Here is a 24,970-nt window from a genome sequence, read left to right as displayed (position 1 = left end):
TAATAGCACCTGCTGATTACACAGAGTGAGTAACGACTGATTCCCTGAAGTCTGTCTGCTCCAGTCAAAGGATAAGTGCTTCTTACAGGGAGTTGTTCCTTCAAGGTAATTTAACAGGATTTGTCTGTTGGGAGAGGAAGGGAATTTTTGGTGTTTCTGTGCGGGGCAGCAGTCCTTCCTCTATTCCCATCACAGAGCTCCCTCCTCACTGCTCCTTTACAGCTGCTTGGGGACCCAGAGTCAGTGGCTCACTGGCTGATGTTCCTCCGTTGGTGGCGTGGAGCTTTTCACTCCCAAGCAAAACCCACTGGTGTCATTTCTGACCTCGAGTCCCGCCTTTGCTGTGTCCTGCAGGTGATGGTCAGAACTTGGTGACAGAGGACGTGACCGTGGTGGAGGGGGACGTGGCCACCATCAGCTGCCGCGTCAAGAACAGCGACGACTCGGTGATCCAGCTCCTGAACCCCAACAGGCAGACCATCTACTTCAGAGATTTCAGGCGTAAGTTTGTGGTTCCTCGTTTGGTCATGACTCCTCCTCTGCCTCACTTGCGCTCAGGACACGGCACTTGCTGAGATCCCTCCTGTTTGTGCAGTGCTGGGCACTTAGAGTTCACTGGTTCTGTGGAGACAGGTGAGATAGACAATCATAATCTTCCCCTTAATGGAAGACTTCACAGTCCCCTCTAAAAGTCAGAGCATCTTACTTTGCAATGGGAATTGATTGTTGTAATTCAGGGTGAATTGCAATTGAATGCCAAATATTTAGCTGACACAAACAAATTGAACAGGGCGACACCGAGACAGCGCGGTGTTCTCAGGAGTAATCTCTTCAGACCAAAGACTGAACATTTCAGGACAATCTGTGCCGCTTTCTACCCAAACTGAAATCTCTCATCACTTGCATGTCCAGTGGATAAGTCTGTCCTGTGGTGACAGTGCCATGGTAGCTGCAGTGAGACACTTTAAATGGTCTGTGTTAGTGTCACTGTGGGGACATGCCTGTACTCTCTGCCCAGGAAGCAACAGGACAGGAAAAAAGCTTTAAATTCTGCTTCTTCCAATTCCTTCCTCATTTAGGCTGTCCCTGAGTGCCCACAGTTGGTGCTGGGTCTGTATGAACACCATAAGCATTTTACCTACGCATCCCTAAGCCACCTGGTAATAAAACCATGTCCAAAGATTTCATGCTGTGCCCTGTGATTGGCTCATGTTGATTATTTGAAATTATTTGAGAACCAAAAGATTTTTATAGGTCCAGCTTCAAGGTAGGAAGCAGCTAATCAGGAGCCCAGGGGTGCTCACCTTGATGTGCTGCTGTCTGTGGGGATCTCTGGGATTGTGGAGTGGTGGGCAGGGGACGGTGCCTCCCTCCGTGCAGTCACCCAGGCTGTGCTTGCCCCACAGCCCTGAAGGACAGCAGGTTCCAGCTGGTGAACTTCTCCAACAGCGAGCTCCGAGTGTCCCTGACCAACGTGTCCATCTCTGATGAAGGGAGGTACTTCTGCCAGCTCTACACCGACCCCCCCCAGGAGATCTACACCACGATCACGGTGCTGGGTAAGGAGCCCTGCAGGCCCTGGGCACGCAGGGTCAGGGGGATGGGAGAGCCCCAGCCCCCTGGAGAGGGGTTGGAAGCAAGGGTTTGAACGCTGAGTGCTGATGGCCAGGGGAGGACGTGCTGGCAGCGACAGCAGCTGCTCTGCTCCAGCAGTTCCTGATGATTAGCAGCAGCTTTTAAGGCTCTATTAATGGGAGAACCTGAATCAGGCAGGGTGACTTAATGTAAGATCTCACTTGCTGATTAGTTTAAATCTTCCTTCTTTTGCTTAATGAGATTTGGGTCTTAGGTTTTTATACGTTGTTAAGTGATGTTTATAAGCAGTTTTACTCTTGCTATTACAGTTATCAACACCTTCAAAGTTTCCGTGCACTTTCCAGCACTCACAGGCACAGGAAGCTCTTGTAGCTCCTGCCTCTAATCGTGCACAGGCAAAAACAGTTCGTTGGATTTGATTTCACTGCTGGCAATGCTGAGAAGGTGTTTGAAAGGAGAATACTCATTTCATTCACCTGTAAGCCAGCACCGCATGTCTTTTAAGTGGGAGACATAATGCAGGTTTTTGTTGGGTTTTTTTAAGCATGAATCATGCTTCAGAACGAGGGAAAAGTCAGTTTTCTTGCCTTGTACTTCAGTTGTTTTTGAGAAGCCTTTGTGGCATGGCCAGTGTGTGTGCTGCCTTTCCCCCCATCCATAAAGGAGGTGGTTTCTTGTCACCTTTGTCATGTTCTCGGGTCAGACCTCAGCTCAGGAAGCAGGCAAGGATGAGGGAGGTTTATTAGCAGAAGATGAAGGGGGGGGTGTTTGTACTTGCATGGAGAGATTGGGCACTCTGATGCCAGGGATGGCTTGTCTTGCCTGTCTTTCCTATTATTGGCTCCCTAATTAGGGGAACTAATGAGCCAGGGTGGAGGAGTGCTACTCCGTGTTGGCGTTGGCTGGTCTTCCCAGGAACTTGTTCCCCCACAAAAACCTCGTGGCCATCACCCAGCCTCTGACAGAACTGAAGTTGTATCAAAGACTGGTTTTTGGCCTGCCTGTGATGCTGCCAGCTCGGGAGAGCAGAGGGAGGTGCTGAGGTGTCCCCCTTTGCAGCTGGCATTCGGGGAGAGCTGCACGTTTGCTTCAGCACTTTCATGTCTTCTGTGACACAATATGTAGATTTATTCATGCTTAATTGGAACATGTGAAAGTCTCAAATATGTAGCTCATTCTGTTCTTTTTAGAGAGAAGCCACAAGTGACTAATTAGTCCATTTGATCATCTGGATGGTATTTATACATATTTGTTCTTCATTAGCTTTAAGACCTGTGAGTCACATCTGAACTGTGCAGTTGCTTAATCACATTGATCAGAGCAAAGTTGAGTTTCCTTTGGAAGTTCTGGGATTTTCTGAAGCCGTGACTCTGCCATAAGAGCTCTGGCTGTTCACTTTTTCCTGGGTTTTGCCTGGCTGCTGGTGCTTTCATGGGAAAGAGATTCCCTTGTTCCCATGTCTTAATTTTTGAGCTCATTTGTCCCATTTCTGGGCTGTGCTGCAGTGGTTGTTACCCCTGAAGTTACAGCCTGTTTCTCACTGTAACTGGATGATTTTTCATTGGGTACAATCTTCCAGCTTTGTGTTTTGGAGACTCCTGATCTAGGGGAAATGTGTGCCTGGGCAGAGCAGCAGATCTCCACCCCAAAGGATGTGGCTCTTGTGGCTGGGTGTAGAGCCAGCTCCCTCCTCCTCTTTGGGGTGGTTTTGGGGGGTTTGTGGGGGTGTGATGGGGGCAGGGCTGTTCCCAAGGGATGGTGTTCCACTCCAGGCTTGTATTCAGTGGCTTTTCGAGCGTCTTAAATGAGGTTGATGTTTGCTGGCCTGCTTCCACGCTCACGGCTGAGCCTTGGAGCTGAACAGCAGGAGAGAAAAATTGCCGTGGAGGTTAGAGGCTTGGTAAGTAATGCAGTGCCAAGTGTCAGCTTTTGTGTTTCCTCTCCTTGTCAGAGAAGTCAGGAAATGTGCACGGAGTCAAGCTGGATTTTTAAATAGCAGCACACACCCGAGTAGCGCAGGAGGCTGCGGCTCTCCCTGGAACCGTGCCTGCCTGGGAGAGGGAACAGAAAGTTACAACCCTGATAAGTAATCATTTGTGAGACTGCGGTGATTATTAGGTGGAGAGTGAAAGTGCTCACTCCAATTACTGCAAAACCACCTATCAAAGGGTTTGATTGATTGAAAGATCAAACAAATGCCGGCTGCTTGTTTCCTTCAGTAGATTTTACAGGTTTTCCTCAAGGTTTTGTCCTGTGTTAGTGATCAAAAGATGTTTTTTTCATCTGGTTTGTGTTGTGTTTCCCATTCCAGTCCCACCACGCAATTTGGTGATTGATATCGAGAAAGAAACCGCCGTGGAGGGAGAGGAGATCGAGCTGAACTGCACCGCCATGGCCAGCAGACCAGCCACCACCATCAGATGGTTCAAAGGCAACAAGGAGCTAACGGGTACGTGTGTCCTCTCACTCCCTTGCTTTGTTCAGGGAGCTGAAGTGATTTATGTAATGCTGGGTGTTTGTTCTCTGCTGCCAGTTTAAGGGGAAAAAAAAGTAAAAAAAGTAGAGCGAGCTTCTTTGAGCGCCAGCTGGGGAACAAAGGACTGTGTGGGCAGACAGATTATTCCCTAACGCAGGGGGCTGAACTCCATTTGGTCCTCTGCCTACCTGCCAGCCTCGAGTGCTGGGTTCTGGAGTCCTGCTGTAACTGCAGGTGACCTTGAGGAGCCCAGGGCTGTGCACTGAATTCATTTCTGCATGGCTTGTGTAGCTCTGTGCCCTGTCTCAGCTACAAGAGGGATCGTCTGCGCTTTGGGCTGTAAGGATTTGCAATTCACCTTCGTGTCTAGCTCCCTTGTTTGTAGAGCGTTTTCCCTGTGTTCGGTTGAATATTCATCTAAGATGGGTTTCTCTCACTCCCTGAAGTCTGGTGGCTCCCAGTACTTGCACATTCAAGTCACTGGCTCTGATTGCATGTGACACACTGTTAGTTTAAGTCTGCATATAGATGTGAGCTTGGTTGACAACACCTTTGTGCTTTACCCAGTCTGAGACACTGACGGACTCTCTGCAGAAGTCCAGACTCATTACTTCAAACACACCCCCTTGCAAGGGCAGGATAAAATCCTCTCTTTAAGCCCAACACTTCAGAGCATTTGAGCAGGCCACGTGCTGGGAGGATGCTGGTAGAGGTGGGATGCAAACCTGCTGCCTGGCGAGGTGGTGCCCTGCTGCATCCCAGCGCTGTGCTGTGCAGGGAGTCAACAATCCCATTCTGGTTCCCTTCCCCATATCATGGGCAGCAGGACAAAGTGTTTGTCCCTTTCTGCCTGACCTGTGCAGCTTCTTGATTGAGCTTTCTTGTGGTAGCAGTCGAATCCCAGCTTTGAGTTCTCTGGGAAGAATGCTGAGCTTCATGTAATACCACCTCACCCTGCTCAGTCTTCAGATATTTTTTTAACAGAGTAGAGACTGAAACATTTGGCTGTGAGTTTGTGAATCACAGGAAGTGTGGCTTTGCCCATGGGAAAGCTTTTCCTCCAAATATCAAGGGGTGTCTGCATGTGTCACCTGTTTCACTCTCATATATTATACAGCAATATTTGGTGTCTGCAAGAGCTCTGCTACAGAAGTTACTCTTAGCAATTTTGCCTGTGAATTCTTAAATAAAGAAGCACAGATCAGAGCAGAACTGCGCTGTCAGCGGGTGCTTGCTGGGTTTCTGGAAAAATCCTTTTTCTCCTGTCTTGTCTCGTCTCGTTTTGTCTTGTCTTCCTGCTTGTTTCCATCACAGCATCCCTCAGGCAGCCAGTCCCGAGCTGGGCTCCCCTCCCTCAAACAGAGCACTGCCAGTGCTCCCACCTATCCATGCTGCTTTCAGTTCCTTTAATCTAATAGCTAATTGTTGATTCAGGAGTGGGAGGGGATTTGTAGCTCACTGACTGAAGAGTTTGGGGATGTGGGGATGCTGTTAATCACCGCAGTAACATCGCGCGGATTCCACTTGGCCGGAGCCTGACCAGGGCAGGACGGGATGGGTGTCCAAAGGGAGCGTGGACAGGAGGGAGGTGGCCTGGCTGCAGGGGTGTCTCCACCCTGTCCTGAGTCCCCTCTCGCTGTTCCCTGCCCCAGGCAAGTCGGAGGTGGAGCGGTGGTCCGACATGTACACGGTGACCAGCCAGCTCCTGCTGAAGGTGGGGCGCGAGGACGACGGCGTCCCCGTCATCTGCCTGGTGGATCACCCTGCGGTCAAAGACTTGCAGACACAGCGTTACCTGGAAGTCATGTGTGAGTAGCAGAGCCTTTAATTCTCTTAACGTATAAAGTTGTGTGCTTGGGAGTTCAGGAGCCATTCCCTACGTGTTAAAATTCCGACATCCGTGAGGGTTGTATCCTGTTACGTGGGAATCATAAACACAATGTAAGGTAACACTTCGTGGGTGAAGCCACGACTTTCCCAGCCCTGTGTGATGCCATAAGTACTTTGTTCTCTGATGAAATAACTCTCTGTGCGTAGAATTTGCATCAAAGGTTTCTGGCTGGGCTTTTTAATTGTCAGCACAGATTAAATCTGAGTATTTTTCTTCTAGCAACCTACTTAGCTCTGAAAAGTGCTTCTCCCCCTTCAAAGCAACTGGCCACCGTGGCGAGTTTACTGGCAAAAACTGGGTACTGTGCAGGAGAAACCCAGTGTCGTGCACTGTGAACATCAACATCAGCTGGATTTGTACATCAGAGTATGGAGCTCTCTGGAATCTGTAGCAGCAGCGCTGATTGAAGCCAGCCTATTTCCTGTGCTGCTCCTGACATGTTCATTGTTAATAATGCATCTCATTTCCCTCAGGAGCTGCTCCACTGTACATGACAGCAGCAAGCAGGTACCTGGAAATAGCTGTGGTCCCAAATGCACCTGGTGGAGATCTTGGAGCTGTGTACATGCATCCCTGTGTTCTGAAACATCTCCCAAAAGCAAAGTGGGATGGTCCCTGCAGCGAGGCCGTGTGCCTGGAAAGCCAGGCCCTGAGACAATGCAAAGCCCTTGTTTTTGTAGGGTCCCTTCAACTACATCACACTGAAAGGAGGAGAGGAAGTTTTGTATTAATTTATTTCATCTGCTTCATTATGTAGTTTCATTATGAACATCTTGGTTACAATTCTCGTATCTCCAAAACTAGCGGGAAGTAATGTTCCTGTAATGAGGAAAACAGGAATGATCAGATACTGCCTAAATTGACAGATACGAGATTTCTTGCGACTGTGCTAATGTGTAATTCATTTATGCAAACTTAATGTCCATTAACATTTCTTGCAGAGCTCCATTAGCTTTAATAATACATTAGCACCTTTGTGAGGCGTGATCAAATACTTAACGGGGAAGAGCAAAAAATGCCATCTACCCTGGTGTGTGAGGGGATTGGAACTGGCTGGGCTGGAAGGGCGTTGGACAACCTTGAGGCTTCCTTTCAGAAATCTCTCTGGAATCCTGGTGATGTGGTGGAATAGGAGAAATATTCCCCCCTGCTGTTTCGGGGGGGAATAAAGCGAAATTTTTTTCTCTTCTTCCTCAAATAAATCCCTCCTTGGCCACTTCAGTTTGCAGCCTTAGGGGTTGCCCATGCCATGAGGGCAAAGCACCCCTAAAGCACAGTTCTTTGTTCAGTTTTGCTTTTACTGCTGATTTTTGCATCTCCTTGGGCTGTTCCAGAGCTGTTTGTGGGAATGAGGGACGGAGCCTCTTTGGGAGGGAACAGGGGTGAGCAGGAGAAGGGAGTTCAGACTGATTCAGTTTTATGTTCTGAATTAAGCTCTGAGCTTGTTAAAAGTAATTGTGTTCCAATGTGGGGACGTGACCCCGTTAGCCCAGTCTGTTCTTGAGTGGACACCAGCAGATGGCCAGAGAGGAGCCCCAGCCCAAGAGCTTGTCCTGCATTGTGACTTTGTGGCTCGATGGCCTGGAGCATGGCCAGACACCTGCATTTCAGACCTGCTGCAGGGCTTTAGCTTAAAGAAAAGGCAGTTTCAGAGCAAACTTGCCCTGCAGCTTCTGCTGTCTGACGATGATGATTTGTTGGCCAGTGGGAGAGTGTGGGCAGGAGGAAGAGCCCCTTGTCCTTGCACACAGGCATCTCCATCAGTGCCCCCATGGAGCTCTGCCCTGGGGGAGCTGGGGCTCCTGCACTGACACCTTCTCAGCTGATTTTGGATGTGGAATGTGCAGCAGAGGATGCATCTCCATCTGCTGCCCGTGCCTCCACTGTCCATGGCGTGTCCTTGCAGGCACCCAGGTCTCTGCTGCAGTGACACTCAGAATTCCTTGCTCATCCCGTGTGGATGTGGCTGCTTTCCCTGCAGCAGGTCAGTTCCCTGGGCTGCATGTTCCACTCCCTGCTCTGACATCCTCTCCCCACAAACCCTGCCCGCTCCCCTCACGGGCACAGCGGATCCGCCCCTTCAGAACATCAGCAGGGCACAAGAAAATGTTTTCCTCAGCAGATGTTATATTTCTCTGCACTTAATGTATCCAACTGGAGCATGAAATGTGCTGGGGAAGGACAGGAGGATGATGGATGGAGCCTGCTCAGATAATGAGGTATTTTTTTGTCTGACTAAATTTCAGAGTAGGGAGATATTTTTTCTGAGATGCAACTAAAAAGTTGTGGGGTTTGTTTTCCAAGAAAAAAGCAGAAAAGAGCAATGCTGGGTGTTAACTTGCCCTGTTCATGGAGTAAGCCATTTGTTGCATATCTGCCCTGGCACAGCGTGGCCCGTGGTGAAGTTTGAGGTGAGTAACACACCCTGCGTGGCTGTAGGGTGCGTTACTGCAAAGAAATCTCTGTGAACAAAGAGTGTAACGTGTGAAACCCTCCCCCTCACACTCCTCAACAGCAAAGCAGGGCTGCTCTGAGAGCGTGGTGCTCTCACAGTGGCCGCAGCACTCCCCTGCCTGAGGAGCAGCCCCAGCCCTGGCACTGGGGTGGAAGTGTCCCCAGGTCTGCTGCAGCCGCTCTCCGTCCGTGCATCCCTCACTGAGCCGTGGGACACCAGCGCGGGGGGTGGAATTTTAGAAAGGAAATGAAGCAACAAAATGCATTAAGATGTCGTTAAGGAGCTGAATGGAACCAGATATTCTGGGAGACGTGAGAGCTGAGCCCTTGTGGTGCGTTTGCTGCTCTCATTACGTGACACGGGAAGCCAGCATCGGACCTGGATTTTGGCCTTTTCTCTGGGCTGGCTTTTTGTCCTCTTCTGAAGTTATAATTACCTGTGCATTCATTTTTGTCATACCTACATGTGTACCTTTAAAGCCTGCCCCAGCGGAGTCTTGTTGCAGCCTCTGCTGTTGCGATAGGAGAACTTTTTGTGCCCAATTATGTTTAAAATCAGCCACATACGTTTGCTGCCACATCTCCAGTAATCCTTACATTTCCGTCCAGTACAAATATTAATTGCATAGTTTGCAGTGAAGTTATTAACATCAATGTAATTTATCATCTGGAGATCGCTAAAAGCGAATAAATGAGTTGTTTTGTTCAGTGAGGTGTTGACCCCTTCAGAAACTTTGATTTAAAGCTGTTTTTTTTCTTTTAGTGAATATGAAAAGCACCACAATCAGCCGAGTGTTCAGTTATTTGATTTTCTGGGGCATTAGCCACTCTTGTTTGTGACATTTCCCAGTTGGGTGCTCGTTTGTGAGCTCATTAATAAGGTTTTCTCGGAGGAATGTTGTTGGGAGCACGGAGCGTGTGGGGCGACCGGGGCTCTGCCATTTGCAGGCATTAAGCAGCAGAGTGTGCTTAAATATTAAAAGAGAAGTGTTTATCCCCAAAAAGCCTGTCGGGTTCTGGCATTCCTTTTCCCGCAACAAGCAAAATGATTCAATTGCTTTTGTTAAGGGTGAATTTTGCAGAGTCGTGTTTGGGGTTGACAGGCTCTTCCAGACAAGCTGTGATCTGCCAGTCCTGCTCATTCCTTATTTTAGACACGGGATCTATTTATTGAATAGATTTCTGTATTTTGGCTGGAAATCAGCAGTGCAGCCTCTCGTCCTTGTCAGAGGTGAGGAGCAGGCAGGGGATTGCCAGGCTGGGCTGGCTTTGACGCAGAGTGCATTCCTGATGAGCAGCCCCGCTGGATTTTGGAATGAAGGTGGCTGTTGTTTACACCTGAGGATCAGTGTTAACTTTGCTGACTCCTTTTAATATTGAAAAACACATTTTTCCTGCTCTTCCCCGAGTGAGATCAGAGACTGCCTCAAGTCAGTTTTTAGAGCAGCTCTCTTTGGCACAGAAGAGAGCAGGGACGAGGAGCTGGATGAAGCAATGCCCACCTGAAGGGAGATGTGTTAAGCATTATCTGGGAAATGCTGAGGCTGGATTTACCTACAGTGGGCAGGAAGGCGGCTTGGCCCGCGGATCCTGCTCCCAGGGATGCCATCTGCCATCAGGTTTGCCAAGAGGTACGTCAGCAATTCATGCAGGGATCAGAAAACGGATTTCAAACTTGGACCCGGCACCTCCTTGCCTGGCAGAGGCCAGAGCCTGCTGGGCTGAGGCACTGGCAGGGTCCAGGCTGCCGGCTTCTCTGCCGGCTGGGGTCTGGCGCTGCCAAAAGCACCTCGTGCTGGCTTCCCAACCCTTGGGAAGAAGCCTTTTGGCTGTCTCCAGCCTCCCAGGGAGCGTGTCCTGTGGGTGGGGTGGTCAGCGAGGGTCTCACGGCCCCTGGAGCATCCCTGGGCGCACGGGGAGCCGCGCTTGCCAAATCTGCCTGGTGTGGGAGTGGGGCAGCGAGCTCGCCTGCCTCCGAGGTCGTGGGCTGGCCTGATGAAAGGGAACGGGTGGAAATAATAGGCTTAGGCTTTTGTAAGGCCCCGAACTCGGTGTAATGTTTTATCTCGGCTGATTAATGACATCTAAGCATTATCGATGAAGCGCATGTTTAAATGGATTAAGAAATCACTAACTGGCAGATCTCAAAGGATAGTCATTAGGGAGTAATCAGCAGTGCTGGTATTTTTAGAGGGAACGCAGGGGCCTGGGTGCTTGGCCTGATGCTGTTCAGTTGAAGCATTTGAAGTTGTTAAAAAGTCACTGTTAATAATCTTTGCTGATGGCACAAAAATGGGGCGAGCAGCTAAAAAAGGAAGAACTGGGACAAATGCAGAATAACTGGAGTGGTTTGGTAAGCTCCCAAGCACGGAGCTTGAGAGCTGTGAAAGTCAATGGGTGCAGGCTTCGGTGGTCTGTGGCATCCTGAGGGGAGGTGAGGGTTTTGGGGTGCATGGTGGCTCTGGGGCTGCAGCCCCGGTGCACGGGCACGCGCCATGCCTGTTGTGAGAGAAATCTCATCAAATGCAGAATGGCTTTGTAATAAGTTTTTCAAATTGGCTGCTGCTACAGTGTAACCTTTAGACGACTGGTATTTAACCTTGTATATCACTCTGAGCTTTTGAATGAATTTAGCTTAATAAAGGTGCCTTATTAAATTACGAGGCTGTTTTTTTCAAGCTGCTAGAAAGAGGCATAGTAGGAAATAGCTGTGGGTTGTTGGGTCTAATTGGCTGCCATGGAGCATGCAGGGCCTTGGGTGCACAGATGCAAGTGTTTATTTTTGTGTAACAATCCAGTGGTGTGATGTTACGAAGCTCCAAGTTGAGGATTTTGGGCACTGGAATGCACTTGGTGGCGGGACCTGCCGCTTCCTGCCCGGTGTCCTGCGTTACCACCCAAGGGGGTCATCCCCCCACGTTGCAGAGCTGCAGGCATCACTGCTGGAGCGTGTCCTGTGTGCCAGGGCGGTGGCACACGGCTGGAGCGGGCCTTGGAGCCGTCAGAGCTCTGCCGTGTGCTGCTAAATGTCACAGGAGCCGGGCTCGGGTCCCACGGCGCTCGGCATTTCACAAATCTGCACTCGGAGTCCATCATCTGCAGGAAATGCACTGAGAGGCAGGGTGTGAGCACTGGCAGTAGGATTTCAGATTGTCTGTAGGCACGTCCTTAAACAAAGGGAAAAAGCCACCACTGCCCCTCCGGATTCTTGAGTGAAGTTATTTTTGCATGCCATGAGCCGAATGCCAGCCCGTCCTCTGGAGTGTCCATTCATCCCTCTGCATCCCTCAGGCTCAGGTGCATTTTCCTAAGTGCCCTCTAACTCCCAGTGTGCTGGCAAGTCCTTTGCTGTGGTGACTCCATTGGGAAGTTCTTGGCTTCAGCAGTGTTGGCACATGTGCTGATAAACCCAGATTCCTGTTGCAGGTGACACCTGGACAGTGCCTGGATCCAAATGGGACGAGCCCACTTCGCTGCCTCTGCTGGTTTGGGGAAGCTCGTGGGGCTGGGAAGTGGCAGTGGAAGGGTGGGAGCTCATGGGGCTGGCAGTTTGTGCTCAGTACAGTGAGCCTGGGTGTATTCCTCCTGATTTCCATAAGTAATTGTCATTAGTAAACAGCTCATTAGAAATACTAAACTCACCTAATGGGAAGGGGATGCAGCAGGAGAGGCAAACAGCCGAAGGAGGTGTTTCAGTCCCCGTGTGCTGAGTCAGCCGGGCTGGGGAGGTTTCCTGTTCCTTCCACAGCACGGATATAACACCATCCACGTTCCTGGCACGGGCTGGTGCTGCTGCAAAGCACATCCGACGTGGGGAGCAGATGGCTGTGGGGTGGGAATTGTGGACGGGAGTGGTGAGCGCAGTGCTGAGGGTGTGCTGTGTGATTTATTTGCTGCACAGCACCAGGTGAACTTGTCCTGCCGTGCTCCTTGCGCAGAGCTATTGCCACTCCAGGGCTGGAGGGCGTTTCCAGGCACACCGAAGCTGCCCCGTGTCCTGTGGGACTGGCACTTGTCCCCTCAGCTGGTGACACCTCAGGTGCTGCCACCACCCCCAGCCCACAAGGACAGCCCAGTTGCAGAGCTGCAGGAAGCATCTGTAACAGGGATTAGTTGATGAAATGTTGTGGTAGAGTCATCTCGGGAGAGGATTTACTTGTGTAGCTTATTCCATTACTGAAAATTATGAGAGTTTAAATTGGTTAAATCCTGACACGCGGGTTTTTTTTCCTAATCTCTGTTATTCCATAGGAGGCATGTTAATGAGTTAAACACAGTTAATAAAATGCAGCCAGCCAATATTTTGGGTAGCAGTTACTCTCAAAGGAAATAGAAACATTTAAATGGTTTCAACCTTTATGCATACTGATTTTTTTCCTTCCTTTGTTCCTTACAGTTGAGTAAATTCCTGAAAAATATCTATGGCTTAATGGCACTTGTAGCCTTGAATTGATTTCCTGCACTGATAATGTTTTAGCTACAGCTCAGATTGCGTTTTTAATCTCTGTTTCAGTCATGGGAGGTAATGAATTTTTTAATTGTGGACTCTAGGTTTGTGGTTTGGCTCTTTTTTTCCTGCAGGGTCTTACTAAAGTGTTGTTGAGCTGGCTCCCTAACTATCCATGCTTTAATTCTCTGTTTATTGTAGGATTTAGAGGAGCTTCATCTGGACGAAATGCAGCCTCCTGTTGCTTACAGGGAGGCAGCAGTGGCTGTGGCTCTGTTTGTGTCTCTAACGAGCATCTCTTGTCCAGCCCAGCGTGTTAGCGCTCACGGACTCTGGGGGTCCGTGGTGCAGGAATCGCGGACACCCCGCAGAACCCTCCCAGCCGGGGCACAGCGTCTCTCCAGCTTCCCCTCAGCACGGAGGCAGAGGAGTTCCTTCTAGCTGGCGCGAGCTGGGGCCGTGCAGTGCCGCAGGAGGCCCTTCCCGGCAGCGCGGCGGGGCTCGCGGTGCCCCGGCTCCACGCGCTCCTGCTGCGGCACCGAGGGCGCGCAGCGGGGCGCGGGCCGGGGCTCACCAGCCGTGTTTTGTGTCCTGCAGATAAGCCTCAAGTGCGGGTTTCTCAGAATTACCCCTTGCAAGGCCTGACGAGAGAAGGGGAGCCGCTGGAGCTGACGTGCACGGCCTTTGGAAAGCCACAGTAAGTCGGACCCTTCCCAGGGATGGCCCAGGGTTGGCCGGCGGTGACGGGACGTTGTGTGGCCGCTGTCCCTGTTGCCATTCTCTGCTGGGAAGACAATGTCCCAGATGCCTCCTGCACCCAAACATCTGCTGGACTTACTGTGCACCTAATGGCCAAGGAATTTCCTCTGGAAAAGCTCCTAGGAGAGCTCTTCCTGGCCACCATGCAGCAGCCTTCGGGTGCAGAAGGGCAAGGCTCCCAACTGGACACCTCTTCCCCCAGGGAATGGCTTGGGTGGCATTAATCTGCAGTTAATCATGGGTTTGGTTAATCTGCAAAAGCAAGGCTGGGGGCTGCAGTTGTGGCCCCTGGAGGTGCTGGTGCATGGCTGCCAGCCTGGCACCGCAGCACTGAGCCCTTGGGGAAGTGGGATGGATCCCCAGGTGAGGCAGTCCATCCTTCTGCTCATACTCACTCTGATGGTTTTTGCCTCCCCCTTGGTGCCCCGTGTGGTTTTTATAGAATACCAGTTTTTACTCTCTCCTCTTCTTGCCAAGCCCTTGAGGCTTTCTTAGGCAGCTGAAGAAATTTATGCATCAGGAAAATCCTGGCAAGGGAGGGTAGATTTTCTCACACTTTCATTGCTGTTCTAATTTAAGTTTTGTCGGCTTTATTTTTTTTCAAAATACTTTCTCTTCCACTTGGATTTATGGCTGTCAAGTATTTACTATCCTTCTTTATTTTCATCATGTCCATAAGATTTCTGCAAACATTCCTGAGATCTGTCAGTGCCTCCTTGGCAGCGTGCCCAGAGCTGGGGCGTGGGGAGCTGGACCCCGTCCAGCTCGGCGTTGTGGGCAGGGCAGGCACCCAGCGCTGAGGAGGCTCAGGCTGCCCTCATCCTCCCTGGCAGCCTCCATCCCCTTCCACAGTATTCTCTTGATTGCCATAGTACTTGCTTGATTCCCACTCCCCAGTTTGTTCTGTTCGGCACGAGGCCAATCCCTTCCCTGTGCATCAGAGGCTGGCACGTCCCTGCTGAATTCCGTTTAGTAGCTATTCCCTGCTCAGAGCCTGCCAAGTCCCTTTGCATTCCTGCTCCCCTGGGTACCTGCAGTGCCGCCCATTTGCTATCAGCTGGGAATCTAATGAACAGGCTTCTCTACATTTTTTCCTTGCAGGCTATGAGTAAGACATTCCCATGTTAAATAGGACAGACACATCTCCCTGGCAGCTTGCCGCTGCACGTTTCGTGGTGCTGGTGATGTGCTGGGAATTGGCTTCTCTAGGTCACTTCACCTGGGTCTCCCAAAGCTAAGAAAATACACAGTAAAATAATGAGCTGGGTTTGGCTCCATCTTTTTAAGACAAAGAGGTTTCATGAAATCTTTTACAGAGGTTTCAGATGAAGGGGGACGTTTCTCCAGTTAAGCAAAGTAATTTCTCTGCAAAATTCGGCAACATAAATATTGGGGGAAGGAAGCTCAGAGGGAAAAGAGACTAGAGAGGAGAAATTTCTATTTGATATTAATACAGATATTTTGTGAGATTGGCACAGCCCCCTAAAACTATGACACAAGTGGGAGGATGCTGAAATGGTCACTTGTGAGGCATCCAGGGACACACTTCTCTGAGCAGCAGCTACTGTGTCGTGTACCACCTGGGACTCCACAGCACAAAGAGCCCTTTAAAAACTGCAGCCAGGAGCATTCAAACCCTTCCCACCCATATTGAAGTTAAACTGCATTTGGGCTGTCTCAGGAGCTTCTGCTGCCCACTCTGTGCCTCGTGTGCCGATTCCGTGGCAGCGAGGGACAGAACACCAAGCCCATGTCCAAAACCAGCCAGCCAGTGCCCAGCTGAGTTTGCTTGGTGCTGGATCCATGCAGTAGCATGGCGGGGATGTTGGAGCATCAGGAGCTTCTGCATCATGGCTGTCATGTACTGTTTGGACCCAGGGCAGAGCCTGAGCCGTGGGATACCTCTGGCAATGTGAAGTCCCACTTGCCAGCCTTGGAGCCAGGCAGGCTGAGAAGTGCTGTGCTGCAGGAAACTCCCCTTTAAGAGGAGTTGAGTGGCCTGAAGAATGCTGGAATTTTCTTGTTAAGAAAGAGCTGATCTGTCCCCTCACCGCTGCTTAAATACGTAATAATAATAGATGCTAATAACTCCCACAGAGTCAAAAGACCTCCCCCCAAAGCCCTTCAGTGCTTCCAATCTTTACCAGCTCTAACAACCCAGGCTCATTTCATTCCCTGAACGACGCAGACCCCCTGCCCACGTGGGTTCCGTCAGTGTGGGGTGCCAGAGGGGGCTGCCAGACGGGCTGGGGGACAGGAGAAGGGCTGGAGCTCCCTCAGTGCACAGCACAGCCCCTGCTGAGGTCACCAGGTCCCTGGCAGCTTGTGCAAGGGTTCAAACTTGACAAAACCGTGCTTGTTCTGCTGTCCAGCTCTGCCCTCAGAGCACCCCGTGGATGAACACTGAGTCTGTAGCCTCAGAGCTTGCAGGTTTGCTGAGTAAGCGAATGATTAACCACTAATGAACTTTCTTCCTGCTTGCATTAGTGTTTTCAGAAAATTTAAGCTCTGGATACAGTTTCCTGTTGGGTTTAAATAAATTTAAATTGAGGAAGCCTGACAGCATCTGGGCTTGAGTAGTGCAAAAAAGTATGTGTTGTTTCTTTACAGTTTTTCTTGGTTTGGGCTTTCTGTCTGTGGATGAACTTTTGAAGATGCCATCTTGACCATAGGAAAATAGTAATGTGACTGTTTCTTTTTCTCCCTCCTCTGTAGGCCTACGGACATGAGGTGGTTAAGAGTAGATGATGAGATGCCTCAACACGTTGTAGTGTCTGGTTCAAACCTTCTCATTAGTAACCTAAACAAAACAGATAATGGTACATACCGCTGTGAGGCTTCCAACGCGGTGGGGAAATCACATGCGGATTACATGCTGTTTGTATACGGTACGTGAGAAAAACCACCGTTCTTCTAGACTCGTTTACACGTAATTGCAACATGCCCTGCTCGGAAAGCTGTGACAGAACTTAACGTTTGCTCAATGCCAGATTTGCAGGCAGCTCCCGACGCTGTGCTGGGCTGGGGCAGGGGCTGGGAAGGCGCTGGGTGCTGCTGGGGCTCTTGCTGTGTGCATCGGGCACAGAGCCTGTCCCAGCTCTGGCAGCTCCCACCCCGTGCTGCCAGGTGAAGCCTAAGGAAAAGCCAGAGCAGGGGCGTGGGGAGAACTGTGCAGTTCTCCTTGGACTTCTCAATGATTTCTTGTCCTTCTGGTAACGCCTCCTCCAGTGGCCTGAACAATGGTCTGAGGGGTTCTGAGCCTTTCGCTAGCGAGTTAACCAGCCAGCATCCCCAGATAATTACAAACCAGTAAATAAACTGGAGGAATGAGGTGCCTTCAGCCTGTCTGTGTGGCTGGGCAGACACTAAAACGTGCCTCAGCATCTTTTAAAGCGCTGTTAAGTACCTGCTTTAATTCTTCCTTTCCTCTGCGTTACTTTGGCATTGCTGTGAGCCTCATGCTCCTGCCATGAGGTGTTGCATGGAATGGAGATTCAGGAGGGACTTCCAGACCAATCCCCCAGTTTAATGATGAGCTGTTCCTTGGGCTGCATATTTAAACTTTCTCTGTCAAGGGCGGTTGTGTGTGGCTGGGCTGAGTTCCTGGTGGGTCTTGGTCTTTTCTGACCTGAGCAATGCTGTGGTTCCACTCAGATGGGACAGAAACTCGGTTTGAAGTTTGTTCCATGCAACAGCCGCCTGAAGCTCTGCAGTCTGAGCTCTCTGGCAGTTGCTCTGATCCAGTCAAAGAGTGGAGAACCTCTCATACCTCTCCAAGGAGTGATTTTAAGCCCAGTCTTAGAAACTCTCCTAAAGACTCAAGGTAGTGACAGCTCTGAGCTTATACAAAACTCATGTATCCCATCATATAGGTAGTTTTTCTAGTGTCTCTCACTCCACAAGACTCTTAATTTACAAAATGAAGTCAAATAGGCATTTGTGATTGGTAATTTGCATGCTCAGAATATTAAAAAACCCACTTGTTTACATCAACTTCTTCTTTTTTTTCTTTTGTTTTGCTTTTATGGAGGAAGGGCCCACGGCACAGCCAGTCCAGGCTCAGTGTGAGTCTGGGGGCTCTTCCCCCAGTGCTGCTGTGCCTCAGCTGGGAGGGTCCCCACTGCTCCCAGCAGGTGTGTGGGTCAGGAGTGAGAGAAGCACAGGGGCTGGGATCCTTGGGATGCAGAGGAGAGGCAGCGACTGCTCATAGCACAGCGAACCATGAGGTGATGCTCCTTAACTCTTGGGAAGTTGGATGGAATATAATAATGGTGCAGTATATAATTAAAGTTCAGATATCTTAATTAGGGGATCCAAGGGAGCTTGCTCAGAGATAAAAGAGTAGCAGATGTGTTAGTGAGGAACAGCTGACGTGCTACGGAGGAAACCTAAAATCAAAAGCCCATGAAAGGTTTCGTGCTCTATTATTGCCGAATGAATCCGTAGTTCAAAGTCTTTCTGACTACTTAGTGCATTCAGTTTGATCATCTGGGCATTGATACATATTTTTTTCTTTTACATCTTCTCATATCTACCTTCTCCTGCCCGATAGTTTTGATAAGGATGTGTCCCTGTGTGTAACATCAATCCCGTGATGAGCAGCAGGGTTTGAATCTCAACAGGTCCAGTCCATCTGAGAAATGGTCACAGGGAGAAACATCTCATTAACGATGCCCTAGTAGCAAAAACAAGCGTGTGCAACTGAAACTGTCAGAAAAAATATTGACTTTTTTTTTTAATGGAAAGATCTTGGTGGAATTCCTCATACCTGGAAATTGCTATTCAGCAATGTGTTGTTCGTTTCTCTGTATCCCTTACCGTCTTTGAAGTAGTTTTTAACATCCTGCTGCCGTGTGTTCATAGGGGAAGAGCAGTGAGGTTCAGGGCCCTGGGAAGACAGTGAAATCTGTTTGTGTGCTGTTAATGTTCAGGCTGTGAAGCACAGCAGGGCCTCTCACACAGCCCTCCCACCTGGGTTTGCAAATGTATCCGTAGACAACCACCAAAGCACCACCGTGTCTCCTTGTATGTGCAAACTGGTCTTTTTGTTGTGGAAAGCGTGCAGTTTATTTTCCTTATGCCTCTCCCATTCCATTTCTCTCTCTCATTGACTAATTTATGCTGGGTTTTATTTATTTTTTTTAGCATTGTAGAAGGCAGAAGGTGGGGAGAGGTTGGGGCCAGGTTCTCCAGCCTGGGTAAGCGTGGGCGGAGGATCTGGCCCCGCTGTCCCTGCTGGGCTCCCCCCTGGGATTTAGCCAAGGAAGGGTTCCCACCCCCACGCTGCTTCTTAGCATCCTTGTTTTCCTCTGATCACGATTGACCGCTGTTGTGTTCTGCTTGTTTTTTTTCTTAATTTGCTTTTTTATTATTTTCCTTTTTATATTTTATCCAGATCCCCCCACAACTATCCCTCCTCCCACAACAACCACCACCACTACCACCACCATCCCTACCACCATCACAGGTATGGTACCTTCATAACCATTGGAAATGTCCTGAATGTTTATTGTCTTTTATGTATATAAGCAGAGCATGAAGCCTGGGGAAAAACAACAAACCAGTCACTTGCAGTATTTTTTTTTTCCCTCAAATACGCCCACCCAGAGCACGAGCCCTGGCGTGTCAGACAGTCCTTGCCGTGGGTGTGGGTGTTCCTGAAATGTGGGAATTGTCATGGCAGGAAAAGTGATTAATTCAGTTACTGGTGGCCAGCACTGGGTACTTCAAATGCAGGATTCCAAAAGCCTTAGAGCTCCCTTAGCACAGGCAGTCATTTCAGCCTCCATCCCATCAGTATCAATTCCTGAGCAATTTATAGAAAGTTTGGTCTTGGGCAGTTCAATTCACCTGATGTGACTCAAGATGCTTTTTCTCGTGCCAAAATGTTGGTATTTCTCTGTGATAAGCTCCTCCCTCACTCTCCCAGAAAAGGGAATTCCACCAGTCATTTTTATTGTGTGAATGCCATCCATAGGCCCCTTCTTGAGGAGCTGCCTTTCAGCTTGTGAGATTTTCCGTGTCTTGCAAGAAAAGATGAATAAAAACAACCAGCAAGATCATGACACCTCTCTGACACATCCTCATACCTCGTCACAGACCTGACTCATCAGGAAAACCCTTCTGATTTATTTGTAACCATTCACATTGTCATTTCTCTGACCTTTCCTGTTCCAACCGCTGCTTTTGCTTTTGCTTGCTGCTTTTTGTGGGTTTTGGTTTGGTTTTTTTTTCATTTGAGGCAGAGGTGACAAACGGCAGGTGAGGATGGACCATTGAATAGCTAATGGCACAACGTTTACTGTTGCTGTAAACCACCCCTTGTGTAAATGCCTTCACGTTTTATTTGCTTTTATGACGCTGCTCGGCTGACTCTCACCACCCTGCCCAGGGCGTTTCGTGGCTTCTTTTCCTTTCGAGGTTTTTGCACCCAAGCCAGGCCCCGCTGGCACGGAGACGCCGGTGAAGCCTCTCTCCCAAGGTGCCCTAACACGGCCACCACCGCCCTGGCTGTCCTCACCACGCTCTGCTTCCTCCCTGCAGGTGCCCGCCAGCCACCCCAGCTCCAGGCACCCAGCCCGGGGTGTTGCCATTTGGTGATGGGCTCTCCCTTTTTCCTTTTTGGATTTCTAGACTTAACCCGCTTTTGTTTCAGAGGAGGTTTGAAGCTTTCTCAAAGCCTCCCTGAGAGCTGTGGCAGAGGAGCTCGGCCGTGTGTCCTGTACCTGGACGTGCTCACAGGTTTCTTTCTTTGACGGTAATTGCTCGTGCTTTCAGTGAATTTTGGAAGGCTAAATGGAACAATGTGTCTTGATGCTTGGATAACCCCTTCAGTTAATCTTGGTGCCTGCAAACCTTAATGACTGTCCTTTTTCTGGGAACTGGGTTGTTATCAGCCTGTCATTTCAGGGATTGCCCCAGCACTGCCTTCCAAAGCCTGTGCTGTCCTCGCTTGTCCTCACGTGCTGTGTCAGGTTCCACAGCAGTGCTTGGTTCTTCCCAATAAACAGCAGTTTGGTTGGTTGCTGTCCTGCTGCAAGTGCTGTGGCTTGGCTGTGGATGCTCAGTAGCCTTTGGGATTTCCTTCACATAGCTTTCCAGGTTTTTTATATTAAAAATAAGAAGGGGAGAGAGATGGTTCTTGCAGTTGGAAATGGCCGTGTCATCAGCCTGGCAGAGGTCCCTTGGGGTAAGGAGCACGTGGCTGTCCAACATTGTTCTTTCACCTTGGTTTGCAGTGCTGGAGGATCCCAGACTGTGGTGGCAGAACCCAATGGGTCTCCATTGCCTTCTTGATGCTTTTCTGTGTTGCCTTTGAACTGCTGAGGAGGCTGGAAAAGTGATGATGTGATATTGCTCCCTGATTCCAGCAGTTCCTGCTCGCCATTTGTCGGAAGAAGACTTACTAACGCTGATAAGGAAAAATATTATTTTCTTCCCTGGCACTGAGTCTTCTTGACATGTGTCTTACCATCCTCTGCCCATGAGTTCAGTGTGCTTTTCCCACCCAGAGCAGCTGAGGCTTCTCCTCCCTCTGTCGTGCAGAGATGTGTGTGTGTCCTCTCCAGTCAGTGCTCAGGAGCGTGGAGCCACACCAACTTCTGCCCTTCAGTAGTTAAGAGACTTTGTGGCTGGAAGAAATTAGGTCATATTAACATAATCTCTAGAATTACATAGCAGAGTAGTGTTGGAACACTTTTCAAAGCCCTGAGAGACACCTGATACCTTAATTCCCATCCTCACCCAAATGCTCCAGCGTTCTTCCCGTCTGACAGAGGAGAGGTGGGAGACAACAGGGTGTTCTCTGAGCTGCTGGCAGTCCAGGCATCTGGAGCCAGCCCAGTGGAATCCAATACTTAGGATGAGGTGGGTTTGAAATCTGCTTTGTTTTGCTTTTCTCCCCCTACTTTTAGTATAACCCTGACATAGTTCATGTCCCCTGGAACCATGGAGTAGTTCTGAAAAACAATTGTTGTGCTTTAATTGAATAAAACATGGGGAAAGAGGCTGCACTGAAGCAGTTTCTAGCAGGTGACCCTAGAAAATTCTGCCCTTGGAATTGTCCTTTTGATTTATTGGTTCAGGGATTTTCTGGGGGAGCTCTTGGAAAGCTGACCTGATGCATTCTCCAGTGAAGGACAAGCTGAGCAGTGAAGTTTCCAGACACCACGACCTTTAGAGCTTTCCCTCTGTCACTTTAGTGTAGGTGCTTGAAAAGATTTCCTGCGTGACAGCTTGATCTTTTCCACGTATCCTCCAGCAACATTGATATTCCGGCCGTCCTTTGGTGTTCCAGCCGTTATCACTGCCGAGCCCTTTTTTATCAGTTAAATTGTCCTTGTGGCTTTCTTCATTAAGATGTACAATACGATACAGCAGAGCAAACAGCACCGTTTGAATTACCCTGGAGTCACTCCTGGAAATGCTGGGCTCGGGCAGCTCTTGTTTCCTGGGAAATAAAGGTCCTTAGTCACAGCCCAGCCCTCATCTCAGGCTCACCTGCCTGTCCCAGCCTCCCCACAGCTGCCTGGCACCCCCTCCTCCCAGGACCCACTCGTCATTCGTAGGTGCATGTTTGCATTTCCCAGGCTTTCTCCACAGGTGGAATTGCACGGGTGTCTTGGCAGCGGTTTTGGTGAAGACCTGGGGGTGACACGTGCAGGTTGCCAGTGCTGCCAGCCCTGCAGCAGATGCTGCTGGCTCTGCAAAGGCACTGCTCTCCATCCTTTGCATCAGCACCAGCAGCAGGCTGGGGGCTCCTGATGTCCCCCCTGGAATGCCCATAAAATATTTAGAGCATATTTTAAATCCCACTGATCCCTTGGAGTAGCAGGTGTGGGTGTGTCTGTGTATTTCAGGGGGCTGTAACATTGCAGGCTGTGGTTTTCACTTGAGAATTCCCAGAGGTGCTCCGGCCCCTTCAGTGAATGCATGTGGAAAGCACCAAGCCCACCCTGTGGAACCAGCTCTGAGTTCCTTCCTGAGGCTCAGGATTTGTACCAGCAGGAACAAGCTCTCTCTGGCTTGGAGGTGTGCAGTGAGTTCCAAATTAGAGCTGAGAATTTATGCTGAGTTGGAGTATCAGCTCTTGAGCAGGGGCACATGGTGGTGGAACTCCTGTCACCCACAGGGGCAGGCACTGTCTCCTGAGAAGCACACCTTTGTGTCATCCCAGGTGCTTTAAAAATAATAGCACATGGAAATGTGAACTCTGTGACCAAAAATAAGTTGCAGGTTTTCAGAGCATTTCACATGTTGAAAAACCTCCTCAAAACAAGAAAAATTATTTTATCCTCAGCAGGAGTTTGTCCTTTCCACAGCCTGGGCTGTGAAAAGCTGCAGTTGCAGGGGGTTTATCCCAGCAGTAATCCCAGTGGCTGGTGAGCAGTCCCAGTCATGCTCCTGTCAGATTTCCTGGCAGTGTGTTTGTGGGAGGCACAGAGGCAGCGTGGGGATGACTGAAGCACCGCGTCCTGTCAGGGGCGCGACGTCGGCTCAGGTGCGGCCACTTCTGCTGGGGCTGCTGCAGCTGCTGGCCTCACTGTGGAATTAACTGTACAAACACATCTACTGCCCAGCCAGCTCAGAGTGCTCAGCTTCAGCTCGGCTGCCTGGACTCTCTCACAGTCTCTGGCTTTTCCGGGGATGTGGAGATGCCCACGCTGCCAGCGGGAGAGGGGCATCAGCAGGAGCAGGAGAGCTCCCGGTTTGCTCTCGGCATTCCCAGGCTGGTGTTGAGCTGTGGCATGTTCCTGTGCTCAGTGCCACTGCAGGGACGCTGCCCAGGGATTTGTTCCCCCAAATTATTTATTATTTAACTTCTGCTTTCCGCTGAAGGTTCTGCCTGTCCCTGGTAAAATGTCAAGTTAATTTAAAGATGATTCTTCGCCTTTCTGACATTTTCATCCAGGATGTGTCTGCATTAAAGGGGCTAAAGGCAGAGCTGACAGGCCTGGGACAGGAAATAAAATGAAATAAAATTCAGTCTTTCGGTCCCATGTCCAGCCAGAAGCAGGCAGGACCTGTCCTGTGTGGCCTTGCTTTGGTGGCACAGCATATGCAGTGCACAAACCATCATCTTGCTGAGCAGAAGGTGGGTTGTGTGCTAGCTTGGGCTTGAAATCAACCCCAAATCCTCTCAAATCTGTATGGAGAAACATGCAAAAGCGTGGCTGGAGCCACTGTGGTAATTTCAGGCTATTTTTGTTCTGGTCACACACAACATCCATAGAGATTGTGATGATTTTTGTGAAACATCTGGTCTGCTAATCAAGCTGTCCCCAGGGCCCATTGCAGCATGCCTGGACCGGGGCACTCGGTGCCAACCTGCAGTGCTGTACAGAGCAGATCAGGGGGCTCAGGAGTGCAAAGAACATCTCCATCCATCCTTGGAGGAGCGTGTGGTGAGGGAGAGGATGGCTGAGCTGAGGGAGAGGATGGTGGGCCACTGCACTCTGGTGTTTGAGCCCCGTCACCCCTCAGCTCGGGCATTGCTGGGGGATGTGACATCTGAGCTGGTGTCCCACAGAAGCTTCATCCAGGGAAAGGTTTTGTAGGCCTTTTCATCAGCCCCAAGGACCAGAACCAAAGCAGGGGTCCGTTTGCAGTGCTGCATGCTGTTCCCCCAGGCTGCTGCGAAGGCAGCGAGGTGCAGGAATTCACACTCGCCCCGGTCAGTACATGTGAAGTAGTCTGGAAAATCGGGAAGAATAAGAGCTCCACGCGTGAGGGATCAGATTGGCTTTTGGTTTCAGTTCAGAAAGCAATTTTAAAGCAATATATTGAATGGGTATCTATACTTGCTAAAGCCTCTTTAAATTTAAAAGGCAGCAGCGTGTTTTGCCGTTATTTTGTGGATGTGCTGCTGTAATTCTGTGTGTGCTCCTCAGCCCCAGCACCGAGTACCTCTGCGAGGCTGCAGCACTGCAGCTGCAGCATTCAACTAGGGGAATTTAATTTTGCTGCTGGGGTTTTAATATTCCTCCATCGTGCTTGTTCTGTTTGAGGCTGTGGACTAATTACGGCCAAGTTTAAAGGGCCTGGTCTGTCACACTCTGCAAACAGTTTGAAGTTGGAGAGAATCCATTTGAGAAAACGAGGAGGCTCAGCAGTGGAGCTCATAACTCTGAGAAATGTTTCCCAGCTGCCTCCATGCAGTGATTTTATAAATATGTGTGTGTATATGTGTGTGTGCCCTTGCGTAGCTGCCTAATGGGGTGGTAAGTGCCTAGAGCTTGGGTGTCATCTGAGTTGTCCTAGATGGCAGATATTTATTTCTTACAGCCAGTGCTACACAGAAATCCCAATAAAGTGGAATTTGCAGCTTTGTAGAGGCCAGTGGTAACTC

The 24,970-nt window shown here is 49.8% G+C and overlaps 1 protein-coding gene across 4 annotated transcripts in view; it reads left to right on the top strand.

Moving 5' to 3' along the window:
* Positions 1 to 24,970, top strand: part of CADM1 (cell adhesion molecule 1) — a 131,725-nt gene that overhangs the window by 88,590 nt on the left and 18,165 nt on the right. For 3 of the 4 annotated variants that reach the window (XM_041458087.1, XM_041458086.1, XM_041458085.1), the window contains exons 2-8: positions 355 to 501; positions 1,407 to 1,559; positions 3,908 to 4,045; positions 5,725 to 5,880; positions 13,462 to 13,561; positions 16,339 to 16,511; positions 19,019 to 19,090. In XM_041458087.1, coding sequence (XP_041314021.1) covers positions 355 to 501; positions 1,407 to 1,559; positions 3,908 to 4,045; positions 5,725 to 5,880; positions 13,462 to 13,561; positions 16,339 to 16,511; positions 19,019 to 19,090 — 939 coding nt within the window. The remainder of the gene's footprint in view (positions 1 to 354; positions 502 to 1,406; positions 1,560 to 3,907; positions 4,046 to 5,724; positions 5,881 to 13,461; positions 13,562 to 16,338; positions 16,512 to 19,018; positions 19,091 to 24,970) is intronic. The other variant, XM_041458088.1, reaches the window with a different exon arrangement.

The sequence above is a fragment of the Pyrgilauda ruficollis genome, unplaced genomic scaffold (assembly GCF_017590135.1).
Source record: "Pyrgilauda ruficollis isolate IOZ18807 unplaced genomic scaffold, ASM1759013v1 scaffold126, whole genome shotgun sequence".
Classification (NCBI taxonomy): Eukaryota; Metazoa; Chordata; class Aves; order Passeriformes; family Passeridae; genus Pyrgilauda; species Pyrgilauda ruficollis.
Note: the sequence above shows the minus strand (reverse complement) of the source record. Positions and strands in the feature narration are given on the sequence as shown.